This window comes from Capra hircus, chromosome 13, assembly GCF_001704415.2.
Source record: "Capra hircus breed San Clemente chromosome 13, ASM170441v1, whole genome shotgun sequence".
Taxonomy (NCBI): Eukaryota; Metazoa; Chordata; class Mammalia; order Artiodactyla; family Bovidae; genus Capra; species Capra hircus.
The window spans coordinates 12,139,459-12,165,109 of record NC_030820.1 but is presented as its reverse complement, the minus strand read 5'-3'; the positions used below and the strand labels follow the sequence as shown (position 1 = coordinate 12,165,109).

The window sequence follows — 25,651 nt, the reverse complement described above, 5'->3', positions numbered from 1 at the left end:
CTCCAAATCTGATCACCTTTGTATCTTAATCAGGTTCCTCTCCTCCTCTGTCCCCCAACTAGGTGAGGTCCGATCACTCGGCCTACCTTCAGCAAGAATCCTGTTGAAGTGAAGTGAAAGTTGCTCAGTCATGTCCGACTCTTTGCAACCCCATGGACTATACAGTCCATGGAATTCTCTAGGCCAGAATACTGGAGTGGGTAGCCTTTCCCTTCTCCAGGGTATCTTCCCAACCCAGGGATCGAACCCAGGTCTCCCGTATTGCAGGCAGATTCTTTACCAGCTGAGCCACAAGGGAAGCCCAAGAATACTGGAGTGGGTAGCCTATCCCTTCTCCAGTGGATCTTCCCGACCCAGGAAGTTGAACCGGCATCTTCCATATTGCAGGCGGATTCTTTACCAACTGAGCTATCAGGGAAGCCCTGTTAGGTCAGTTTAACCAGACCTCCCCTTTCCCACTGATGCTTCCTCTTAGTAATCTTCCATCCTCTGACCCTAGCCTGTTTTTGTCTATAAATGCCCAGTTTCCCACAGTGTGTTCAGAGTTGAGTCAAATCTCCGTACCCCACTGCAATACCCCAATGTAGTGGTACCTACATCCCCTTGAATAAAATCTTCCTTACTGTGCTTTCACAAATGTCATTCATAATATCTTTCCTTTAACAGAATATCAGTTTTCCTTTCATGAAGGCAGAACCAAGCACTCATATGAGATGGAATAAAGTAAATGATAGAAAAATGACCCAAGCACAAGATGAAAGGATGATCAATTCCACTCAGGCAAGTGGAGAAGGCCCTTATGAAAGGGTGAACGGAGACTTCCCTGGTGGGTGAGTGGTTGAGAGTCTGCGCTTCCACTGCAGGGGGCGTGGGTTTGATCCCTGGTTGGTGGCAGGGGGTGGAGGGTACTAAGATCCTGCATTTGGCAGGATCCTGCATTTGGTACTAAGATCCTCTTTTTGGCCATGGTGTGGCCAAAAAGAGAAAACAATTGAAAGAGTTGGCTTTTGAGCTAAGTCTTGAAGGTACGGGAAGACAGGTAGGTAAAAGACAGAAAAGAGAGAGAGATTTTATTCTTGAGTGGACAGAATGGGGAAAGGTATGAAGGGAGAGAAGTTGATGATTTGTTTGGATAGTAACTCAAGGTACCGGGAGAATGAGTTTTTGATAAGACCAAGAATGTAGGTCATAGAGACCATGAACCGCCCTGCTGCAGAACAGACCTTTATTCTGCTGGGGAGCTTTTAAAGGTTTTGGAGAATAAATGTAATATGATTTTGACCCCATTTCAGTGGGTTGGCCAAAACATTCATTCAGGTTTTTTGTACGATATTACAGGAAAACCCAAACGAACTTTTTGGCCGATCCAATATCACAATTCCTGGTCTCAGTATGAATTAAGTATCAGAAAGTACACACAGGGAGATCATTTACTAGCTAAGACAGCAGTCATTCGAGCAAGAAATGTTAAATGCAGGAACTAACATGGTGAATTGGTTTGGGGAGGGATGGGGGAAGAAATTCAAGAGACATCTGGTAGAATCCACAGTGTCTGGTGATCGAGTGGAGAGGAGTAATTTCACACTGTCAGGCTTTGAGCCTCAGAACTGAAGGGACTGAAGAGGAAGGTCTGAATTAGGAGCTGCAGCGGTTGTGTTCGGAGAAGGCAATGGCAACCCACTCCAGTACTCTTGCCTGGAGAATCCCAGGGACGGGGGAGCCTGGTGGGCTGCCATCTATGGGGTGGCACAGAGTTGGACACGACTGAAGCGACTTGGCAGCAGCAGCAACAGCAGCAGCAGCAGTAGCATTGTTTGTGTTCTCCAGAATAAAATTGAAAGAGCAGGGTAGTATCCAGCGAAAGGCCACTGTTTTCCAGATACTGTCACAAAGCTCTCTGCAAATATTAACTAAGTCTCACTGTGGTCCTGCAGAGGACAAGTGACTTGCCCAAGGTCACATCACAGAGTTAGTAAGTGGCACAGCTATGACTTAAAGCCGCACTATCTGATTACGCACTGATTCTCCCAGCCGTCCTGATGTGCTCCTTCAAGTGTGTGTGGGAGCAAGACGTGCAGGGTCCACTCAAGCAGAGCACAGAGTCTTGGCCTGCTCTGCACTCCTCACACCATCAAGCCCTTGCTCTGTCATCAGTAAATACTTGGTTAATTTATTTTGTGTAGGAGCTGGGCACAAGAGGGCATCATTAAAACACAAAAGCAAGGTCCCCAGCTCTAGATTTTTAAACACTGAGCAAAACTAGGATTTTCAAATACACTTAAAATCAAGCAAGCAAATTAACAAACAGTCCTACAAATAATGTGATGATAATGTAGTTTTACAGGCTCCTCAGGTGGCTTCCAGTAGCCATGTATGGATGTGAGAGTTGGACCATAAAGAAAGCTGAGCACCGAAGAATTGATGCTTTTGAACTGTGGTGTTGGAGAAGACTCTTGCGAGTCCCTTGGACTGCAAGATCAAACCAGTCAATCCTAAAGGAGATCAGTCCTGAATATTCACTGGAAGGATGTGAATGGTGAAGCTGAAACTCCAATACTTTGGCCACCTGATGCAAAGAGCTGACTCATTTGAAAAGACTCTGATGCTGGGAAAGATTGAAGGCAGGAGGAGAAGGGGACGACAGAGGATGAGATGGTTGGATGGCATCACCAACTTGATGGACATGAGTTTGGGTAAACTCCGGGAGTTGGTGATGGACAGGGAGGCCTGGCGTGCTATGGTCCATGGGGTCAGAAAGAGTCGGACATGACTGAGGGACTGAACTGAACTGAACAGGTGGCTCAGTGGTAAAGAATGTGCCTGCCAATGGAGGAGAGGCAGGAGACGCAGGTTCCATCTCACAGGCAAGAAGATCCCCTGGAGAAGGAAAAAGCAACCCACTGCTGTATTCTTGCCTGGGGATTCCCATAGACAGAGCAGCCTGGTGGGCTATACTCCATGGGGTTGCAAACAGTGGGACATGATTTAGCCACTAAACAATAACAACAGTGCAATTCTACAGGAAATAACATTCAAGTATTTTTGATCCCTAAGATGGATAGCTTCTTGTCTTTGATAATACCTGCTTATTGAGTGGCTATTACATGCTAGCTCTTTAAAGATGGTTTCACATTTCACCAACAGCCCAGTCATGTATAGAATCATGATGCCTGTTTTTACAATAAAGGAAGTAAAACGCAGACTGTTAAGTAATGCGCGTTCACATGAGTGTTGTGAACAATCTCCAAAGAGAATGTCCTTTCCACAGATACCCGTCGGTCCTCCCCACACGAGAGGTGCATCTCTTCCACCCCAGAGGGTTCATCCTCTTACCTCTCATCACATGTGGAGGAGGGGTTGACTCAAGCACCTGAGCACCGACAGCAGGCAGTGGGGGCACTGGCGTTGGCGAAGGGTTGACCCAGGATGGGACTGAACTTGGGCTCACTTTGCTGCCGTGATACAGGGCGCCTGCGTGGAGAACACTGTATCCATTAGTTTCTGGGTTTACTTTTCCATAGAAGCTGCTTATAATTTTAAGAATCAGGTTTATGCAGACCAACGCCAGTGGTTCTCAGGTAGGTTTTTCTAGAATTATCTTTATTCCTGAGTTCTCTCTCTTTCAGCCCCATGTGTCATCATGAATGAAATTTGTTGTAACTATTTAAAGAAGGTGAGAATTTTTTAATGTTGATTTAAACAATGTGTGAGGGGAGTACACAGATTTTCAGAATTCCTTTGGAAGACAAGTGAGCAAACATGTTCGATGATGGCAGTGATAAACTGTTGCTGAGTCAACTGGCAGGAAGGTCAGCTGGGGACACAAGACTGGGAAGAGGAGACGGGCTAGCCATGGAGAGAGGAGGGGATAGAGGACCTTGCTGCAGGATAAGAAAACCGGCCGGAATACTTCTTCTCCAGGTAGGGAGACTCACCTGAACAGCAGGAATGGTCCTGCGGAGGGGAGTCTGCCAGCATGCGTTCGTCCCCGGCCTCATTCTCAATCACCATTGCTGTGAGGGGGGTCACTATGTGGTGATCCAAAGACATCTGCAGGATCGTCTTTGTAATTTTCCTTTTCTCGGCAGCTGTAGGAGCCAGGCTCCTGTGTTCAGGAAACAGAGACATTGGACAGCATCACAAGACCGAACTCGGCCACTTCTGGGGTCAACCAGGACTCTGGGGGCCACAAGGGAAAACAGAACGAGCTGGCTTCGTGAAGCTTAGTATTTTACCTAGTTATGTAGCCTAAAGGAATTTTACTTTTTATTTCTTCTTTTATTTTTTAATTGGTGAAAAATTGCTTTACTATGCTGTGTTTGTTACTGTGTACAGCAATGAGAATGAGTCATAATGATATTAATATATATATATATATCCCTTCCCTTTTGAGCCTACCTCTTGGAATTTTTTAAACAGATTATGATTATGATTATATTTTTTACTGAAGTACAGTTAATTTACATTGTTATTTCTTTTGTTTGATGGATCTCAAATTTATTTTTATGAGTGTTCCTCATTAAATTAGCAATTACAACAAAAATACATGTTTTTTTTAATTAACAAGACTTGTCCTTATGACAGTCATTTTTTTTTTCCGTTTCCTGGAAATTATTTATTTTTATTTTTTTTAATGTAGTTTTTAACTGGTGCATAATTGCTTTACAATGTTGTGTTAGTTTCTGCTGTACAGCAAAGTGATTCAGCTATACATACAAATATACATATATATGTATCCATATATTTTCTTTAATATTCTTTTCCATGATGGTTTATTATAGGATCTTGAATATAGTTCTCTGCACCATACAGTAGGACCTTGTTGCTTATCCATTCTATATGGGACAGGTTACATCTGCTAGCCCCCACCTCCCAAACTCCTCCTCCGTCCCCATCCCCCCAACCCCCCTTGGTAACCACACATCCAAACAGACTTTTTCAGAGCAGTTTTATAGTCACAGTGGAATTGAGCAGAACGTAGAGATTCTATGTTTACTCCCTGCCCCTCCCCCACCCGACAGCCTCCGCCTTCTCAGCATCTCCCATTAGAAGTGGTCCATGTGTCAGACTGATACGTCTACATCTGCGCATCATCATCACCCAAAGTCCCCTGTGGACATTAGGGTTCATGCTTGTGCTGTGCATTCTGTGGGTTTGGACAAGCGTATGACGATAGGTATCCATCATTACAGTGTCAAGCAGAGTAGTTTCACTGTCCTAACCCTCCCAACCCCCATGCAACCTTCCTGTTCCCCACGTGCTGACAACCACTGATTTGTTTAAGGGATTGTTCTTTAAAAAAATCAATATTTAACTTCAGCACCAATTTGCTATATATCTTTAAATTACCCAGTTGCCTTTGTAAAGGGGAGGAGACATTGCTCAGTCTAAAGCCACAGCTTACAATCTTTTGTCTGTTTTATAATCTTACTGACATCATGGATTTTCTGAATATAGTTATATGACTATGTTTCATTTTCCCAACTCCATTCAGACCAGTCTGCTCCCCCTTCCCAAGAATCTGATCAAATAGGTGGGGGGGGACTAAGGAGCAGTCACGTTCCTCTCCAAAGACCGGCCCCACCCCCACCCCATAATCCTGATGGTGGTCAAAAAACCATATATTGCTCTAGAAACATAGTTTTTGTATTGGGCGTTTAAACACCAGTCAGCTGAGAAGACAGATGAAACAGTATCTATAGGAAGTCCTTAGGTGATATCAGAATTGTATAACCTTAAATTTCTCTTTGGACATTAACTATTTTCAGGAGTGAATGCAAATGAATTCATGATACCCACTGCAATGAGATGGATGAACCTCACAGACATCATATGGAATGCAAGAAGCCAGAATCAAAAGAATACAGTTTGTATCATTATAAGAAATTTTGTCATAGACAACTAATAGTGACATGCCAGAAGAGTGATTTCTACTCAAGGCAAGAGGTAGGTGTTGAGTGTGAAGAAGAATGAAGGAGACTTCACAGATGAAAGAAGTGCTCTGGAGCTGGATGCAGTACTGATGACATGGGTGACGTAGTTAAAATTCATTAAACTGTGCATTTAAATGCATGCACATCACACGCTTTACTGTATGCTTGTTATCCATCAAGAAAAAAAGAGAGTGAACCCAGCTTTAGTTAGAAGTGCTCGCACGCACGCATGCCAAGTTACTTCAGTCATGTCCGACTCTTTGTGACCCTGTGGACTGTAGCCTGCCAGGCTCCTCTGTCCATGGGATTCTCCAGGCAAAAATACTGGAGTGGGCTGCCAACCCAGAGATCGAACCCACGTCTCTTATGTCTCCTGCATTTGCACGTGAGTTCTTTACCACTAGTACCATCTGGAAAGACCCAAAAGTGCTTGAAACCAGTGGAAATGAATACTCCAAACCATGAAATAATTTGCTGCCTTTCTTGGTTCCAAACTCTTTCTGTCTGTGACATAAAGTAACCTCAGCAAACCTTTTGCAAATCCCTGTGGCATATGGTCTTCTTACCGTTCAGCTAGAAGTTGGTTGATGGTCAAATAGGCCCACAATTTCTTGGTGAAATCAGGGTCTGCATGCTTGTCCTTGGATAGAAAATCCTCCAAGCCATCCATCTCGGCCAGGGTTTCCAAGACTAACTCTGCATTAGCCTGGATGATGGAAGGACATCAGGGGAGTGGAATTATAGTTAAGCAGTTCACATTTTCTAAAGAACCTACTGTGAGTGAGTCAGGGTAGCAGGCAACTTGCAGGGGGATGCAAAATAATCCAAAAGAACACACAAGACGAAGTAAGTGCCAACCTCTGGGGTCTGGGCTTGGGTTTCTGAAGAAATAGGTAAGGATTTACACCATAGTTAGGAAGATGGCACAGGTGTTCTCAGGAACTTCCCTTTCACTTTTTGCTTTTATTCTACCTATGTGATTCTCGGAATTCTGCTATCAGCCTGTTAATATACAAGATGTACCCAGGAGACAATTAATATTTTTAGAATTAAAGCAAAAGTACCGAAGTTGCAGTGATAATGCTCTGTAACTGCCCCAATTTCTCAGGGTCCACTTTTCCAGCCACCACGATCTCTGAGCCTCCAAAATAGTTAGGGAAACTGTTTTGAGTGACATCTGTGACTGACGTTTGGGGATAGTTAAACTGAACATTCCGGAGCAAGGGAGTTGAGACCTGGTTGTAGAATTTCTACAATTCATTAAAAAAAAAAAAAAGAAAGAAACGGAGAAATCATTACTTTCACGCCACATTTCAAATCCGAAGCATTTTTCTCTGAGATTCTTCAGTGCTTAGTATTCTTTCAAGATCTCTGGAACGCTATGGAAAATTCTCATAGTTATTACATGAACTGAAATAGAGACAACCAGGGCTTGTGAAGAAGATTACAAGAGTTCAAGAGCTCAAGTTCAAGAGCCTAGCACTTTTTCTTTCTGTTATGACGAGCATGAAAAGCTCATGGACACTCATAATAAGATAAGTCATCTGGGTGGATATCCCTAAATTAGAACCTGTCTCTTACCTGTCCCCAGGTTTATATACAGTAGCTCCTATTGATACATGGTACTTGGTACCAACAGAGGGTGGGGTAAAATATATTCTTCTTCTCCTTAATCTTTTCTTGGTCCATTTAGTCAAACAAGTGATGCATACATATCCTTTATATTTAAGGAAACGAACAGGCCATAGTCTGCTTTGTGTTGCATTAAAAAAACTTGATTTTCAAAATGCCAATATGCTTTTCCTTTAAAAAAAAATTTTTTTTTCTTGGCATGTAGGTTATTTCCCCAAGTAGGGATTGAACTTGCACCCCTTTCATTGAAAGCACAGAGTCTTAAGCCCTGGACTACCAGGGAAGTCCCAATGCTGATGTACTTTCAAGGAAGAACAGTTCCCATGACAAGTAGTGGGACTGGAGAGATTCAAGAAACTTTGATGGTGCTTCCCAAGACCTGTTCAGGGACTAGGGACCTTTGTACCCATCAACTACTGCCTCTCATCTCACGGTTACTGCAGATATACAAGTGGGGGTGGGGTGCATGAGAAAGGGACTGAACACTAACAGAGCTGAAACAATGACAATTTTTACTGGAATTCGGCCATCTTCTTTTAGGCATCAGATATTGCTAGCTGAATGATTTCGAGTGAACAATGACCAAAAAAGGCACAGAAAACAAAGTCACCTTGAGTTGGACAGAAGTGTCCTGGTTTCCGTAAATCCGTTGTGCAATCCCACGGTTGTCATTGGAGAGTCTCTTCAAAAAGTCATAGTCCACATCAAATCCTATCCCCAAACTGAACAAGGAGATGTTGTCTCGTATGTTCTGCCTCACATTCTTCTGGATTTTTGACAATTTCAGTTCACCTAAAGTTGATGTCCAGGAAGGAAAGGAATGAGGAGGCAATGGCACAAAGTTTTGGGAACATCCGGAAGGTGTTTTGGCAAAATTCGTCCCAATTAAAAATGCACTTATGCTTCAACGTAGTTACATTGAGGAGATAAGACACGGCACTAGTATGTATCAGCAATCCTCATAGCATAGACTCAAATTCAAATGCAAGCTTCTGCAAATTGTGGAGGTGAAGCTGAGGCATTCAGCATCCCCCTCCCAAACATCTAGAGGCTGTTTTAAGTGCAGTGAGTGTTTCAGGGTCAAACTCTTCTTTTAGGAAGCATGGATTTAAACTGGTGTAGTGCTATCTGTATGCTCAGTTGCTAAGTTGCATCTGACCCCTTGCAAGCCCCCGGACTGTAGCCCGCCAGCCTCCTCTGCCCATGGGATTTCCCAGGCAAGAATAGCAGAGTGGGTTTGCCATTTCCTGGTCCAGGGGATCTTCCCTACCCAGGGACTGAACTTGTGTCTCTTGCATCTCCTGAACTGACAGGCGGATTCTGTACCACTGTGCCACTTGCGAAGTCCAAGCTGGCTTAAGACACTCAGGCAAATGCCATTCAAATTCCCATTTTAAGCCAATCACGTGCCCAAGAAACAACAGGAAAAGTATGTATCACTAAAAACGGAAGGGGTGCTTACCTACTGTTGGATCCCCATCAGACACCAAGATGATCAGTGAGACAGAGTTGGGGTCCAGCATTCCCAAGTTATTGGCTTCATTCAAAATAAAGATGGCTCGCAGCAGGGCTTCGTTGATATTTGTGCCTGGGAAAGCCAGAGAACATGCTGTTCTGTTATATACTCTGATTTTCCATAGAAACAACCACGTCTTGAGCCCAGGTTCATCTGTCTGGTGATGACTCACGTATAGTTCATTCAGTATCCAAATCATTCGACTATTTTCTAAATTTTACCCAGGCTGGTCCAGATCCCCCAGTGGAGTAAAATATTCACTTTGTATTAATAGTGAATAGTTCCCTTAGAGATGAAGTAACCGTTTCAAAGCACTAGTCATTTTGTTAACCACCAACTTGAAGTTGCCTATTCAGCCTTGCTGATATACTTGGATACTGTTCTGCAGACAATTGTGTGTTATTCTATGTGTTTTTTCCCCTTTTTCAAATTGAAGTTTAGTTGACATACAATGTTGTGTTAATTTCTGCTGTAGAGCAAAGTAATTCAGATATATATATATATATATATATATATATATATATATATATAAAATATACATTCTTTTTTGTGTTCTTTTCCATTACGGCTTATCACAGGATATTGAATATAGTCCCCTGTGCTATACAACAGGCCTTGTTGTTTATCCATTCTGTAGATAACAGTTTGCATCTGTTAATGCCAAACTCTCAATCCATCCCTGCCCCCCCACCCCTGCTTCCCCTTGGCAATCACAAGTCTCTTCTCTGTGTCTGAGTCTGTTTCGTAGATAAGTTCATTTATGTCATATTTTAGTGATATCACACGGTATTTGTCTTTCTCTTACTATGTGAGACATAAGAAAGCTAGTGTCACTTACTGACACCATTTTCTGAGGACAGAATGGTTAAAAATGTGTGTGGGATGGGGTATGCATGATGCTTTCACCATGAACTTAGTATGCACTGTTTAATAATAAATGTATTATTAAGGCAAAGACCACTGGGGTAAGGAATCATATTTCTCAAGTGATTCTCATATTTCTCAGGACTTCGCTGAATCCTGTGGGAGTTTCTCACTGGGCTTTAGGCTAAACCCACTCACCTCCACTAGGCTGGATTTTCTCAATGTAATTCTTGGCATCCACAACCTGTGTTTTAGTAGCTGAGACTAAATCGTTTCTCCAGGTTCGAACATTGTGGTTGAAATCAACCACGGAGAAATGATCTTCAGTTCTCAGGTCATCCAAAATGGTCTTCATTGCTTCCACCGTCTATTTCGAGAGAGAATGGAGAAGGGTCTTACTACATACTCTCTAAGCCTAAGAAGAAATGAGGAAGCTCAATCATTCATCATTTTAAGCACTGTCTTGAGCTATAGTTCTCCCACAAACCTCATAAATCCACCTCTGTCGACACGGATCTAACACTCTCCTATTCCGTCCGAATGGACAGACTTGTCTGCATTTTGATACTGAAAGTTTTACTGTCTTTTTTGTCATGCATGACCAGTCTCACCAACCTGACTTTACACCGAGAATCCTGAGCCTCAGATGTCCCATTTGTGGTGCCTGAAAATCAAATGTATTTCTCAAGTCCCGCTACTCAGCCTTCTCATGCATTAATGCCTGCTTCTCATCCTCAAACCACCAACACCTCCCTCTTCCTGTCTCAGCTGATGACCTGGAATCCTACTTCACTGAGAAATGGAAGTCATCAGAAGAAGATTTCTACAACCCCTGCCACCATAAACCTCCCCCCTGCCAGGATTTGTGCCCGTACACTTTTTCCTGATGCCTGGTAATGCAGAGCTAGGAGAAGCATTCCTGCCTAATGCAAATCCATCCGCTGGTGACCTAGGTTGGGCTCTGTCTCGGCTACTGGTGTCTGCCCTCTGCCTCTCCTGCATCATACATGTCACTCTATTGGTACATCTCCATACATATAATAACACTGTCATTTCTCATGCCTTTAGAAACCTTGAACGTATCCATTTCCCCCAGTTCTCAGTTTCCCTTTGCATTAAAATTCCTCAAAAGAATTGTAAGCACACTGTCTCCAAATCTTTTCCTGTTCTCTCTGAAGCCTGCTCTGTTCAGGTTTTCACCATCATCCCTCCACTGAAACTATGCTCATCAAGGCTGTTGCTAAATCCAATGGACTCTTCTCATCTCATCAGACCCAATCTGAGCAGCATTTGGACCAACCGGTCACATCGCTGTCCTCATAAAACTTCCTCATCTTCTTCCAGAGCCTCAGCCGCTCTTGGTTTTCTCCTCCTCTCACTGGCTGCTTTTTCTTTTCTTTTCTTTTTAAATGTATGTATTTATTTCGGCTGCACTGAGTATTAGTTGCAGCACATGGGACCTTCGGTCTTCGCTGTGGCATGTGGGATCTTCAGTTGCAGCGTGCAGGATATAGTTCCCTAACCAGAGATTGAAGCCCAGCCGCCTGCACTGGGAGCACGGAGTCTTAGCCCCTGGGCCACAAGGAGAGTTGCTGGCGTGGTCTTCTTGGCTGATTCCTCCTCGTCTCCCCAAAGTATTCTAGTTACTGGGATAGTGTAAGGTTCACTCTCTGTTTTCTTCTCTTATCTAGACTTCCTCCTTGGTGTTCTCACCTGGTCTCATTGTTACGAGTACCTTCTACACACTGGTGGCTCCTAAGTGCATATCTCACTCAACACCTCACTTCTGAACTCCAGACCTGGAGAGCCAATAGCCTGCCTGATGTTTCATGTCCACTGGGTGTGTAACAGTTATCTCAAACTTCAGTGCTGAGCTAAGTGCCTGACACAAGGCAGGTGCTTAATAAATACTTGTTAAATGAGGGAAGGAAGGAAGAAATAAACTGTTGTATTAGGGCAGTAGTTCTCAAATGATAATTTTCTCCCCAGGGGACATTTGACAATGTCTGAAGACACTTTTGTAAATGTGGAGGGGGAGAAGACCACCTTCTTTCTCATTCTTTTTTTAAACTTTGAATTTTATTTATTTATTTTAGCCATGCTGTGCCTTTGTTGCTGTGTGCAGGCTTTCTCTAGTTAGTTGCAGTTCGCAGGCTTAGTTGCCTCGCGGCATGTGGGATCTTCCCAGATCAGGGATCGAACCCATGTCTCCTGCACTGCAAGGCCTATTCTTAGCCATTCTTAGCCACTGGACCACTAGGGAAGCCCTCTGTGGCCATCTTTGACTATCATGACCAGGAGGGTGAGTTCTATTTCATCTAGTGAATAGATGTTGCTAAACATCCTAGAATGTACAGTGTGGTCCCCACGATACGGGTTCATCAGCCCCAAATGTCACAAGTGCACTGCTGAGAACCTGGTGACAGAGGTGGGCGGGGCCAAGTCTTTGCCGTCTTTTGGATCCTAGAACAGTAGTGAACACTTGGGTGGTCGTAAGTGATTGTTGAATGAACAGAGATTCACTGGTTGGTTCACACTAGATGAATGGGTGGACTAGGAATGTCCTTGTTGCAACTGCACCTACACCATTAACACTGAAGGGGCCATGTGGAACTCCAAACTGGGAAGACATGAGACGGAATGAGCACCCTCAAGGAATTACAATATAATTAGAAAAACTGCATTAAACGTTTTCAAAGTTATTCATGCACAATGGCAAGATATTCATCTAAAATGTCATGCAGGAGAACAAAAGGAATATGAAGCAGAAGCCTGAGCAGAGTGAGAAAAGGTTATATGGAGGCGAAATTTTTCAAAAAGGCGAGTTTTGAGATAAATTTCTCCTGTTCAGAAGTCACCCGGCCTCTGTTGCTTTGTGAGCAGCCTGAACTAAGACTAGCTGTAGGGGGAACGGGTCTCAAACCCCTGCACCATCACGAGGGGACCAGAGAAGGCATGGAGTCCTGGGTACCACTGCAACCCAGGGCTACTCACCTGTTTCATTTTAATTCCCCACATTGAGCCACTAACGTCGATGACAAACAGGATGTTTTTGGGAATTGGGTCCATGTTCTCAGGAGCAAAGAAGTGGACAAAATATCCATTAAATATCTGAAAAACAGGACATATTTGTGAGCCAAACCATTACCAGTGTTTGGCATGGAGGAGGATAAGGGTCTGGGGACTGAGAGGGGAAAGGAGACCACGGGGGGCAGGAGGCATGATGGTCGTAAAGAAGAGAACAGAGGCTTGGCTACGTCCATCTCTCCCTTCTTCCTGCGCCCGCTCCGTCCTTTCCTGAAAGGGCCCAGCCTCTCTGCAGTTTACCTCCCAGGGCATTTCCCTGGGGCTTTATTCAACAAGAAACAGATCTTTGGCTCAGGCAGTGCTGGCCTCTGAGAATTGTTTGTACCCACCTGAAGTTCCCCAACCTTCTCCTCTCTGTTCACATCATACATCACCACCAGCTCGCCGTCCACCATCGTCTCTGAGCAGTTGAGGCATTTTCTCTGTTGCGCCACCGTGGGCTTGAAGGCAACGTGTGCCTGGAAAGAGCAATGGTGTCAGACCCCGTTCTCTTCCCCCTCCCTGTCCCGGGGGAATACCTTTTCATGCACACAGGGGAAGGTCCAGGGCCACTCTGCACCCAGGCAGCATCAGTGGTCCTATCAGAGGCGCATCTAGCAGCCTGCAGTGCTGCTGGCCAGGCTTCGGTCCTTTATAAGAGATTCGAAGAATTCCTCCCTCCCCCTTACCCCCACCCCATGGAAGAAAGAGTTGGCAAAAAGTTCTTAGAGGACTTTGACCCCTCCAAAGGTGGTTACTATTGGCCATTGAGGCAGAGAGAATTAAGCTGAGTATCTGTCGCAGTGATTAAGGAAAATTCTCTATATATTATGTGAAGACTGTCTTTTAGCTACCAGTCCAGTGGGTGACTTGGGGGGATGGGCTTCAAAATGGACAGACACTGGTCACAATGCAATGAAACAATTGGTTTCGTTCTGTATGTCCTGTAGGAGGCCCAAGACTTTGCTCAGGGATCACAGTTCCTAAGTTCCCTGAGCTCAGCACCTGACAACTCTTCCATCCCCTAGAGCAGAGAGGGAGAGGAAAACCTGCAAACCAGTGGCCACTCAGACTCTGTCACGTCACTTCTTGTGGTACCTTCTGGTGTCCTTTAGATATAACGGGAACGCCATCAAAATGCCCATCAAATGTGTCCAGAACATGAAGAGATCTTAGTCCTTGAGGTTCAATAATCCACACATCTACCTAGAAGTGGGAAAGTTACTTAAAGCATTAGAACATCTTTCAAGACTTTTTGAGCAAGAAGTATGATTATCAATTCTAAGTCCTCTGCTGCTCCCTTCCTCTCCAGATCTCCCAAAGATGACCTAGCATGGCTCCACCATCCCTTCGGCAAGTTCTTTAAATCCTGTGTGATATGATGCATCTCACCAGGGAGGCTGAAAGGCCCTCTGGGCAACTCGGTGCTCCCTTTCTATTGCTTCATTCCTCTGGAATTTAATTCTCCTTCTACTCCATCCCATTCTTATTTATAAGAAAATTTTACATGATCCATTCATCCCTTTGAATCTTCTCCGTCTACAGACAATTTTCAATCTGTCTGCTTCACCATCATCTGTGTCAAACAGAGACCAGGTGCATTGTGTTCTTCCCTGGGTTTCTTCCAGCCAGCCCTCCTCTGCCTCTTACACAAACATTCACATGATGTTAACAAGTTTAGAGCCAAGAAAAGAGCAGCTCAGTTCTCAAGGCAAGAGGTGAAGACTACAGCAGAAGCGAGTTCAAGTGGCCCTGCACAGGCACTGCTCTCTAGGTGATGAGAGTTGGGGTGCAACGGGGGGAACGTGGAGCAAAGACAACAAACTCAACCTTCACTGACCTCCTGTTATTAGCCACCTATTTCCAGAAGTTCATCGCACTTAGAACCAAGGAACCTAAGATGATACTCTTCACAGATGAGAAAATTGAGGATCAGCATTAGTTGGAAGGTCAGTGTAGAGGTTGAATGGTCCCCCCACCCCCACCCCCCACCAAAGGCATGTCTACATTAAATCTTTGGAAGCTGAAACTGCTACCTGATTTGGAAAAAGGATCTTTGCGGATACAGTAAAGGATCTTGAGATGTGATCATCCTGAACTAGCCGGTGGGCCCGAAATCCATGACAAATATTCTTACTAGAGCAGAGGGACATTTGAGACACTCAGAGGAGGCGGCGACATAAGCAGGGAGACATGGGTCAGAATGACGGGCCACGAGGCCACAAGTCAAGGAATGCCACCTGCTTCCAGACCACGGAAGCAGCAAGGGACAGACCCTCCCCAAGAGCCCTGCCGACACCTTGACTTCAGTCTGCACCCCCAGAACTGTGTAAGAAGACATCTCTGTTGTTATAAGCCCCCTGTGTGCAATCATTTGCTACAGCAGCCACAGGAAATTGACACAGCAAATAAGGAGATGAGCTAGCCTTGAGATGTGTTAGGAAGTGGCACTTCCTTCCTCCAAACCCAGAGTCAATTTCCATACACCACCCTGTCCTGCAGTGTCAAGTGGCGTGGAACACCACGAAGAGAAGATGAACGGAAAGCACAGATGGGGACCCAGCTCGAGGAGGGAGGGCTCACCTCCAGGTGCTTGGCCAGTCGTCCTGGCTTCAGGTGGACTCTGTGCTCGTAGGACCCCAGCTTCCTCCACTTCACTTCCTGGTAATGAAGTTCAAACTGCACCTTTGCTCCAGGGGCAATGCTCACTTCGGTTTTGAAGTCCTCCATATCCAGAGCTCTGCTCCTAAACATGTGAGCCCGCCCCCATAAGTTATTACATGTAGAATCTACACAGAGGGCGTCCAGGCTGCCCTGGGCTAGCTGCCTGCTCATTGCTTAGGAGAACGAACGGTAGGTCCAGTAGAGATAACGGCAACTTCTAGATCGATTTCTTTCCTCTAGCCTGGAATTCCCCTCCCCTCTCCTACCTGATCTTTTTCTTGCTGAGCTTCTTATAGATCTGAGTGTCAGCTGCAAAGAGCCACTGGTTATTGATCCCCTATTACCTGCCAGGAACTTGACACATATCACTGCTATTATAGCCGCTCTAAAAGATGGACACGAAGACCTTCATTTAGCAAGTGATGACAAATGAGGTTCATAAAGGGTAAGTAACCCTCTTGAGATCACATGCGAGTCAGTTGTAGGGTCGGAACGCAATCCCAGTTTAGATGATCCGAAGGACAGCACACCTTTCCCCTACTGCTGGTGAGACTCATTCTAGGGATTCTTTACATTTTTAAAAGCCTTCATAAAGAAGACATCTGTTATTTCAAATTGACTATGTATTTCCAGCACTAATGCCTTATTTACTCCCGTACGCACCAAGTCCAATGTGATCACTCATCTTGAAGTGTTTATGGTTTTAAAGAGAAAACAGCAGAGTTGTCAAATGAGGGTGATTTGAGCCTTAGGAGAAACAGTCAGCAATTAAAAAAAAAATTTAAATGGTAAACAAGCAAGGTGAGATTGTGGGTAATCGGATCGTGTGGGATCAGGGAAGTACCACAAAGAAGCGACCTAGCAGAGGACGAGCTTCTCTGCCTTCCTGGGGGCTGGCTTGCTGTGCAGGGAATGGGCTTGAGCACAGGCAGCAATGGATGGGGACCCTGCCCTTACCTCACCAGTCCTGCTGTCTTGCCTTTTGCTCTCGCCTGTGCGTAGAGGGCTCGGCCCACGGTTTTCTCCTTAATAGAACTAGTAAAAGTTGTGCCATCCACAGTCCTAAAAAATGACAGAAGGCCCACAGTTGGTCTGAATAGAAGCACAATGAACAAACGAGCCAACAACCCAACCGGGTGGACTTAATGAATTATTTATCATTTTGCACCTGGAAGGAAACTTCAAGTAGAGAGACATTTGCAGGTTTCATAAAAGGAGTTTCTTTATCTGGTAGTGTGATTTAAGATAGATGAGGTAGGCTCCTGTACTAGAAGCTTTCTCTCCCATGTTGTTACTTGTGTTTAAGATGCTTCTTCCCCAGCATTCAAAGCAGCACTATTTACAACAGCCAAGACATGGAAGCAACCTAAGTGTCCACCAGCAGAGGACTGGATACAGATGCGGTACAGATGCACACTGGAATAGTGCTCAGCCATAAAAAAGAATGAAATAATGCCACTTGCAGTAATATGGATGGACTCAGAAATCATCAGACTAAGTGAAGTTAGTCAGAGAAACACAAACATCACATAATATTACTTATATGTGGAATGCCCCCCAAAATTGATACAGACGAACTAATTTACAAAACAGAAACAAACTTTGAAAACAAACATATGGTTACCAAAGGGGAAATGTGAAGGGGAAGTGATAAATTAGGAGTTTGGGATTAACACACACACACCACTATGTATGAAATAAGTAACAATGAGCTGCTGTATAGCACAGGGAACTTTACTCAATATTCTGTAATAACCTACATGGGGAAAGGATCCGCAAAAGGATGGACATATACAGCTGTATAACTGGATCACTTTGCTGTACACCTGAAACTAACACAACATTGTGGGTCAACTATACTCCAAGGCAAAATTTCAAAAAATATTTCTTCATTTTCCAGGTTCACCCTTTGGATTAAGGGTTATTCTCCGGTGCATCCCTTTGGAATGACAAATGTGCCTTGGGCTGTGGCTAGTAAACTAGCTATCTGGCTGACATGTGGTTTATAGGATCATTCTTCCATGTATTAAGGATCCTTCAAGATCCTTCCACCCTTCAAGGGTGGAAAAGAGCAAAGAAAGATGGGGAAAAGTGCTGCTCGATCCCTGCCAAGTTTGTGTTTCTCTTTCGAACATCTCCCGGGGGGATCTCTGTCCTCTCTTGTCATCTCTGTTTCTACCTACCTTCCTCTTCGCTTGCTGTCACCTAATCTGTCCGAACAATGATTGGTCAGAACAGTCTGATTAGAGTTTTTGAAACAAAATAGAACATATGGCCTCTCCCTAAGGAAGTGGGAGATTACTGCCATAGAGACAGGCTTAAGGATGTTTTCACTCATTAGAAAACAAAAACAAATCCTTTGCAAATTCTGTTACTCTGAACAGAAGCAGATTATTGGGTCCCACCCCAAGATGACTCAATGTCCAGTGGGTCCACAACTCTGAAAGTGAGAACTCCTGGAATTGCTGACCACCAGGGTCCACTCTGGGCTTCCCTGGTAAATTACGTGGTAAAGAATTCACCTGCCAATGCAGGAGACTTGAGTTCAGTCCTTAGTTCAGGAAGATCCCCTGGAGGAGGAGATGGCAGACCTGTTCCAGTATTCTTGCCTGGGAAATCCCATGGACAAAGAAGCCTGGTGGGCTACAGTCCATAGGGTAGCAGAGAGTCAGATAAAACTTAGCAATTAAACAACAACAACAAAGATGCTGGGTACAGAGCCATGAAGAGTTGAGGCACTAAAGGTCCACTCTGAGAGGGGTTTGATCCTGTGAGCAGAGCATATCCAGTTTCCGGTTCTGAGTGGGAGTTACTCACATGGAGAAGTTGGAGATGAAGGCTCCTTTGGGAATCTGCACGTCAAACACAACATTTTGAGGCTGTGGAGAGTGGTTCACCACTTTGGTCTGGATAACAGTGTTGGCCACTCGAGAAGTAATAGTAGACTGGACTTTATAACTATAAAGAGTCACTTGATCAACATCTTCCTGAAATCGGCAAGAAAAGACAACTGTACTCGGAGAAAAATGACAGAACGTCAGTGCATATTTGATGATGACTGCAAAAAATTCTAAGGCATCATTAAGTATATAACTCAGCTTTTACTAAGCGTTCTCCTAAATTCTTGGGATATCCTGCAGGCAGAAGCTCGCTCTTGTTTTAAGAAATCTTGGGATGCCTCTCCAGTGCTGTGAGTCTATTAACACTGATTCTGAAAGTTAGACTATGAGGAGGAAATGGTTGTGGGGAAGCAAGATTGGATTATGAAAGTGCAGGAAATAACTCTGAATACAGGGCCAGAGGGCAGGAAAGGATATGGGTGTGCAGTGTAGAAAGGGGACCCAGGCTCTTCCTGGGGTACAGTGGGGTGGAACACACAGGTGGTCCCCAAAGCCCCACACTGCTACCTACCTTCTTGAACCTCATCTACTGCAATTTCACCTTTTCCCAGTCCTCCTGTTGTTTCCCCAATCAAAACAAACTATGAGATATAGTTTGACAGGAGAGCTAGGCTTCCCTGGTGGCTCAGACGGTAAAGAACCTGCCTGCAATGTGGGAGACTCGGGTTCAATCTGGATCGGGAAAATCTCCTGGAGAAAAGAATGGCTACCCACTCCAGTATTCTTGCCTGGAGAATCCTGTGAACAGGGGAGCCTGACGCGCTACAGTCCATGGGGTCACAAAGAGTTGGACACAACTGAAGCAACTTAGCACGCACGCATGAGAATGCTGATGGGTATGAGTGAAGAACAGAACATCTTGCAAGGAGCATTTTGATGCGGTGACTGGTCCAGCACTCTGGACCTGGTTCCCAACCCTTCTCTATTGATTTAAGGCAGTTCCAGTATCCATATGCTCAAAGATAAAGCACTGAAAACATGCATCTTTTAAGAGGTGCCTCTAAACTGCCAGGATTGTGGCAGTGATGGGACCCACTGGTTTCTGCTTTGTTTTTCAAAGCGTTTTACTTATTTCAATGAAGTGAAGTCACTCAGTTGAGTCCGACTCTTTGCGACCTGTGGACTGTAGCCCACCAAGCTCCTCTGTCCATGGGATTCTCCAGGCAAGAATACTGGAGTGGGTTGCCATTTCCTTCTCCAGCGGATCTTCCCGACCCAGGGATCGAACCCAGGTCTCCCACATTGCAGGCAGACGCTTTAACCTCTGCACCACCAGGGAAGCCCATACTAGGTGTCATTTTCCCCAAACATCGTCATCCAAGATTAAATCTTTCAACTTGTTAACATCCAGCTCACCTCAAGCAAAGATAAAACCCAGGCTAAAGCTGTTTGTCCTTCCTCCCCCTTAACCCAGAGCTTCTCACAGCTGCTGTCCATTCAGACCATGAAGCCAAGGAAACAACTTTCCTTCTGATGTCTTCCTGCCACAGGAGGAGCTACAGTAAGCCCCTACATACATATGGACCTTCGAGGTGCAGCTGCAAATTTTCAAAGATGCTAATAAGCATCTGGCTCCAGCAAGGAACTGGAGCGTGCGCCATCAACATCAGACATGAGTGAAACAGCAGCTTGCCCTCTGTCTCTTACTGCTGACGGCCCTTCAGCCCCACCGTCTGCCACCCCCTCTCCCTCCTCCATCAGTGACTCCTCAGTCCTGTTCACTCCACGCCAGTCCCTGTATGCCAGCAGTTGCGCTGGACTACTGTACTTCTCCAGGTACTGTACGGTCCGATTAAAAACGGTCTTTATGTTTTTGTGTCAGTCTTTTTATGTATTCTTTGTATGAAAGGTATTCTAAACCTACGACAGTACAGCCACATAGAGCTGATTGTGTTGGTTGTGTACTTAGGTTAACTTTGTTGGACGTACAAACTCACTCTTGGAATGGGACTTGTTTGTATGTAGGGGACTTAGAATACACCAGACGGCTCAGGGAATCGGGCCATGTCGTGTTTAAGAGTGCCTTTTCCACACTCACTAAAGCTGTTAGGTGTCCTATTTTAAATCAAAGCCATTATATTGGAATCAATATACAGTCTGTATTCTTAAAAAAAACCAAAAACCTGTGCTGTTGGCAAAAATTGCCAACGTAAAGAGAAGGGACATTTTCAGCTCCTGGGGACATCTCTCCTGGTTGCTTACGCACTCCACCCTCTCATACTGAATTTTAGACACACTTCCAAACAGAATTGGGCAAACAGGTATTTCGAAAGTCAGGTAATCGCTCTTGGTGCAGAAGAAAAAAGGCAGCCGTATTGATTTCTTGATAATAGGTAACAGAAAAGTCATTCAGACATCAATTTTTAACAAAATCAAGGTACACTTACCATCCTTTCTCCAGATTCTCCAGAAATACTTCTCTGTGAAAGGAAGTTGGATAAAATCATTCTTCAGAAGCGTGTTGCTTACTGCCTTGACGGCAAAAACTGTTTTCTCTCAGTCAAGAAATATTTTCTCCTTCCATACTGAACTCTGATTGATTCACTGGAACCGAGACATAACTATCAAATATTCTTAAATGCTAGTTTCCCCCTGGGGTGCTACCATAAGTGTCTCAGTGTCTCGGCTGTCTTTCGGTGGCATGCCCATCATTCTCTGATACAATGTTAAAACCAATGTTTTTAAATGAAAATATTCAACTGAGCTCACACTGAGTGGCACAGATCACCTTTATCCTGTAAAAACCACCTCATTAATTCAAAGAAAAACACCTGTTTGTCTGAGTGTTTTCATAGCAGCAAAATTCCTTCCTTCAAACCCAGATAGTGGGAAAGCATGTCTGTCTCTTCCATTAGACGCAGCAACACGGGAGCTGAAATGCATGCGTCTTCTCCTTGGCATAGCCCCTGAGTTAAACATGGTAATTGGCAGATGGAAAATCCTGTATTCTAACTGCCATGCTACAGATTTATCCACATGAATGACTGTCCTGTGGCATGGAAAGCAGGCTGGCTTTAGAGTGATGGGTGAGCATTTAATGTCAGATGGATTTTAAAGTAATAATTCAGGTGTGGGTTAGTAGAGCTTAGCTTGCCTGCTTTGGGGTGAGCTGAAATTTTCAGGAGTGTTATATGACATAGTAAGGCCAACGGTTGCCTTCTTTTAGACTTTGTTTTTTTTAATTGAAGCAAGGTTGATTTACAGTGTTGTGTTAGTTTCAGATGTACAGCAAAGTGATTCAGTTATTTCTACATATCTATTTTTTGTCAGATTATTTTCCCTTATAGGTTATTACAAAACACTGAGTATATTTCTCTGTGCTATATAAGTCTTTGCTGGTTATCTATTTTCGTTTTTGGCCGTGCTGCTCGGCTTCCATGATCTTAGTTCCCCAACAAGGGATTGAACCCATGCCCTCTGCAGTGGAAGAACAGAGTGCTAACCAGCAGACAGCCAGGGAATTCCTGGCCATCTATTTTCTATACAGTAGTGTGTATCTGTCAGTCCCAACCTCCTAACTTATCCCTCTCCCCCTTTTCTCTTTGGTAACTATGAGTTTGTTTTCTATGTCCATGGGTCTTTTTCAGATCTTTGAATGTAATTCTCAGCAGCTCTTTAAGTTTTGTCTTTTAGATGAAGACCCTGACATGAGGATTTACCTATGGGGTTTCTTTTTTTTTCTCTTAAATCTTTTTGATGTGGACCACTTTTAAAGTCTTTATTGAATTTGTTATAATATTCTTCTGTATTATGTTTTGGTTTTTTGGCCACAAGCCATGTGGGGTCTTAGCTCCTGGACCAGGGATTGAGCCCATGCTCCCTGCGATGGAAGGTGCAATCTTAACAACTGGAGACGGCCTTCAGAGTGGCTAGGTTCCCTGTGCTCTCTGAGCGGCTCCCCAAGACAGTAGTGACCGTGACCAGTGGGGTAGCATGTGTGGCCCCACGAGGAGGCCACAAAAAATGTCCTCCTAGGAGGAAATCCTTCCATATATGACAGTAAAACCATCCCATAATCTTAAGCTTTGAAGAAAACACGTAGCCACGTATGGTTTAAGTGAACAACATGACCACTGCGTTCAGAGATGGACAGTCGTGTGGAGGTTTCCCTTCATTTCAGCTGAACTGTGTTTCTCCCGAGTATACTACTACTGGACTCTTTGCTGCTAAGAAAAACAAGCTCCTGGGAAAATGTAGCAAAAAGCATCTCAGTCCTTTTCCTATTTTTTCATTCATGATCTCTTGCACTTATTTTCCCTTTCGGAACTGAGGTCTACTGTACCTGATACCTCCGATTCTCTGGCACAAACTGGAATTTGCCTGGAGCCGACTCCACAAGGTCTCCATAGCCTGCAAACTTAAATCAGGATGTGTATTTCCATCAGTGAAAAAAAGGCAGCTGGTGACAGGCAAAAAGTATTTAATATATTATTTTTTCTTGTTTTCTATATCTTGTTTTCTGTGCAATCTCATTTTTTATATGTCTTTTTTAAAAAATTAATAGCTGATTTGCAATGTTTCCGGTGTATAACAGTGATTCAGTTATATATCCACACATATACAGATTCTTTTCCATTATAAGTTTCTGCTGCTGCTAAATTGGTTCAGTCATGTCCGACTCTGTGCAACCCCAGAGACGGCAGCCCACCAGGCTCCCCCGTCCCTGGGATTCTCCAGGCAAGAACACTGGAGAGGGTTGCCATTTCCTTCTCCAATGCATCAAAGTGAAAAGTGAACGTGAAGTCGCTCAGTCGTGTCCGACTCTTCGCGATCCCATGGACTGCAGCCTACCAGGCTCCTCCATCCATGAGATCTTCTAGGCAAGAGTACTGGAGTGGGGTGCCATTGCCTTCTCCAATTATAGGTTGAATATTACAATGTATTGAATATAGTTCTTATGCTATACAGTAGGTCCTTGTTGTGTATTTTATACATAGTGTGTATCTGTTAATCCCCAACCCCTAATTTATCCCTCTCCCCTTTTCCCTTTGGTAACCAAAAGTTGTTTTCTCTGTCTGGTACAATGATTTCTTTAATCTATTTGTTTGCTGGTTATATCTCGGAGGTGAGTAACTAGGAGTTAACATCTCCAAGCTTGGTGGATCCAGGAATTCATTTCCTGCTTTGCCTGAAGATGACAGGGAGGTACCTGGGGGAAGAGTTGCGTAGCCAGAAGTGTCTAATAAGATGTTAGAAACGTCGATATGAAAGGAATACCAGTAAGTGACTGAAAAAGCACAAGCACCTTTGGAAATCTTGCCTCCAATTCCTGGCTCCATCAATGAGGCTTCCAACACACTCTGGTGGTTTCTAAAGTGTTGGAAAATATGATAATTTCTAGGCAGACAGTGATTTTTTTTTTTCTTGCACATATGCCATCTTGTTCTTTGGCATTTGTGTACATAATCCACCCTGTAAGTATCACAAGCCGCTGCATCTTCCAGGATATTCCCAGAATACATGTAGCTTTTCTAGTATCAGAATAGCTCTTCTATGCCTTTCAGTCCAAGACTTTCATCATGCTGAGGATGATCAAGGGTCTGAAGGGAAAACCTTAAGCTCCTTGGAAATAATTCCTATACTCTGCCTGCTGCATCATCCATCTTCCCCTTTAACAGGAACATTAAATGCCCTTAACTTGGAAATCGCTGTTCACTTAGGTATGACAAACAACAGTTGGCTGTTCTGGGTCTTAGTTGCAGCATGCAAGATCTAGTTCCCTGACCAGGGATTGAACCCAGGACCCGTGCGTTGGGAGCTTGGAATCCTAGCCACTGGGTCATCAGCTGTTTGTTGTTGTTCAGTCACTAAGTCATGTCCGACTCTTTGCAACTGCCTGTCTTTTACTATCTCCTGGAGTTTGCTCAGATTTATGGCCATTGAGTCAGTGGTGCCATCCAACCATCTCAACCTCTGCTGCCCCTCTCTCCTTTTGCCTTCAATCTTCCCCAGCATCAGGCTCTTTTCCAGTGAGTCGGGGAAGTCCCTCAACCAGAGTGCTTTGAAAATGACTTTTCTTATACTCTTACATAAAAGAATAACAATGGTATTTTACAATAATAGTTACGAGAGCTAATAATTATCAAGTTCTTGCTCAGGTTTGCACTGTGCTGGGTAGTTTACAAATGTCGCTTAAACCTTATAAGTTTCTGAGATAGGGAGGGGCAGCTGTACTCCATAAATGCTACACTATGGGGCCAGCCCATGAACTCAATTCTCATGAAAAGCCCATTAATGCTTTAAAGGGTAAATACATATTTGAGTAATTTCAACAGCGAACACTTCTACTCAGATGAACTTTATCATAAATTTCTAACCCTCGCAGGATACAGTCCTTGAACAGCAACAGGTAACAGGCTTCCCTGGTGGCTCAGATGGTAAAGAATTCACCTGCAATGCAGGAGACCCAGGTTCAATCCCTGGGTCGGGAAAATCCCCTGGAGAAGGGAATGGCTACCCACTCCAGGATTCTTGCCTGGAGAATCCCATGGACACAGGAGGCTGGTGGGCCATGGTCCATGGGGTCACAAAGAGTCAGACACGACTGAGCGACACTCTATTTACCAAACTAACACAGGGGGCCTACAGCAAGGAGTCTTCTGGAAGTACTTACTTCTGAAAGTCCATTGGTGGGGATTTCAAAGCCTCTCGATTCAGAAAGGAAGAAGCAGAGGAAAAAGCACGTGAGCCCCTTCATCGCGCCGGGTGCCTCTGCCCAGCTCTCAGGTGGGGGCTCTGGGGAGGAGCCCAGTGTCCCCTGAACCACGATCAGACAGGGACGGCAGAGCAGTACAGTTGGGCTTTAAAAAGAAGAAAAGAGAAGAGAGCTCTCAAACTTTGCTCCAAACAGGACAAATATTTGTTCTGGAGTTCAAACTTAAGCTCTAGGGGTAGATCAGATACCCAGAGGTTATTCAAACAGCTAAGCCAGAGGCAGTCCCTGGGCTGTGAGAGTATGTCAGGGTCAGATGAATGTGTGGTATTTTTTTTTTCCCTTTCTGCTGATTTCTGTTCATCTTAAAATCAAAGAGATCTAAAGGTCAGTGCCATCCTCTTTGAGAGATCAGGTGAGGAAC

The 25,651-nt window shown here is 44.4% G+C and overlaps 1 protein-coding gene across 1 annotated transcript in view; it reads right to left on the bottom strand.

Annotated features, from left to right (window-relative positions):
* The window catches only part of ITIH2 (inter-alpha-trypsin inhibitor heavy chain 2), a 31,643-nt gene extending 6,230 nt beyond the window's left edge, over positions 1-25,413 (bottom strand). Inside the window, exons 1-16 of the mRNA XM_005687846.3 lie at positions 25,189-25,413; positions 22,858-22,932; positions 20,963-20,995; positions 18,493-18,662; positions 16,633-16,737; positions 15,595-15,757; positions 14,110-14,217; positions 13,362-13,490; positions 12,940-13,056; positions 10,144-10,312; positions 9,028-9,153; positions 8,176-8,357; positions 6,998-7,183; positions 6,500-6,639; positions 3,936-4,105; positions 3,334-3,471 (exon numbers count right to left, since the gene is read on the bottom strand). Of these exons, the coding sequence (XP_005687903.2) occupies positions 3,334-3,471; positions 3,936-4,105; positions 6,500-6,639; positions 6,998-7,183; positions 8,176-8,357; positions 9,028-9,153; positions 10,144-10,312; positions 12,940-13,056; positions 13,362-13,490; positions 14,110-14,217; positions 15,595-15,757; positions 16,633-16,737; positions 18,493-18,662; positions 20,963-20,995; positions 22,858-22,932; positions 25,189-25,272 (2,095 nt within the window). The 5' untranslated portion in view covers positions 25,273-25,413. The remainder of the gene's footprint in view (positions 1-3,333; positions 3,472-3,935; positions 4,106-6,499; positions 6,640-6,997; positions 7,184-8,175; positions 8,358-9,027; positions 9,154-10,143; positions 10,313-12,939; positions 13,057-13,361; positions 13,491-14,109; positions 14,218-15,594; positions 15,758-16,632; positions 16,738-18,492; positions 18,663-20,962; positions 20,996-22,857; positions 22,933-25,188) is intronic.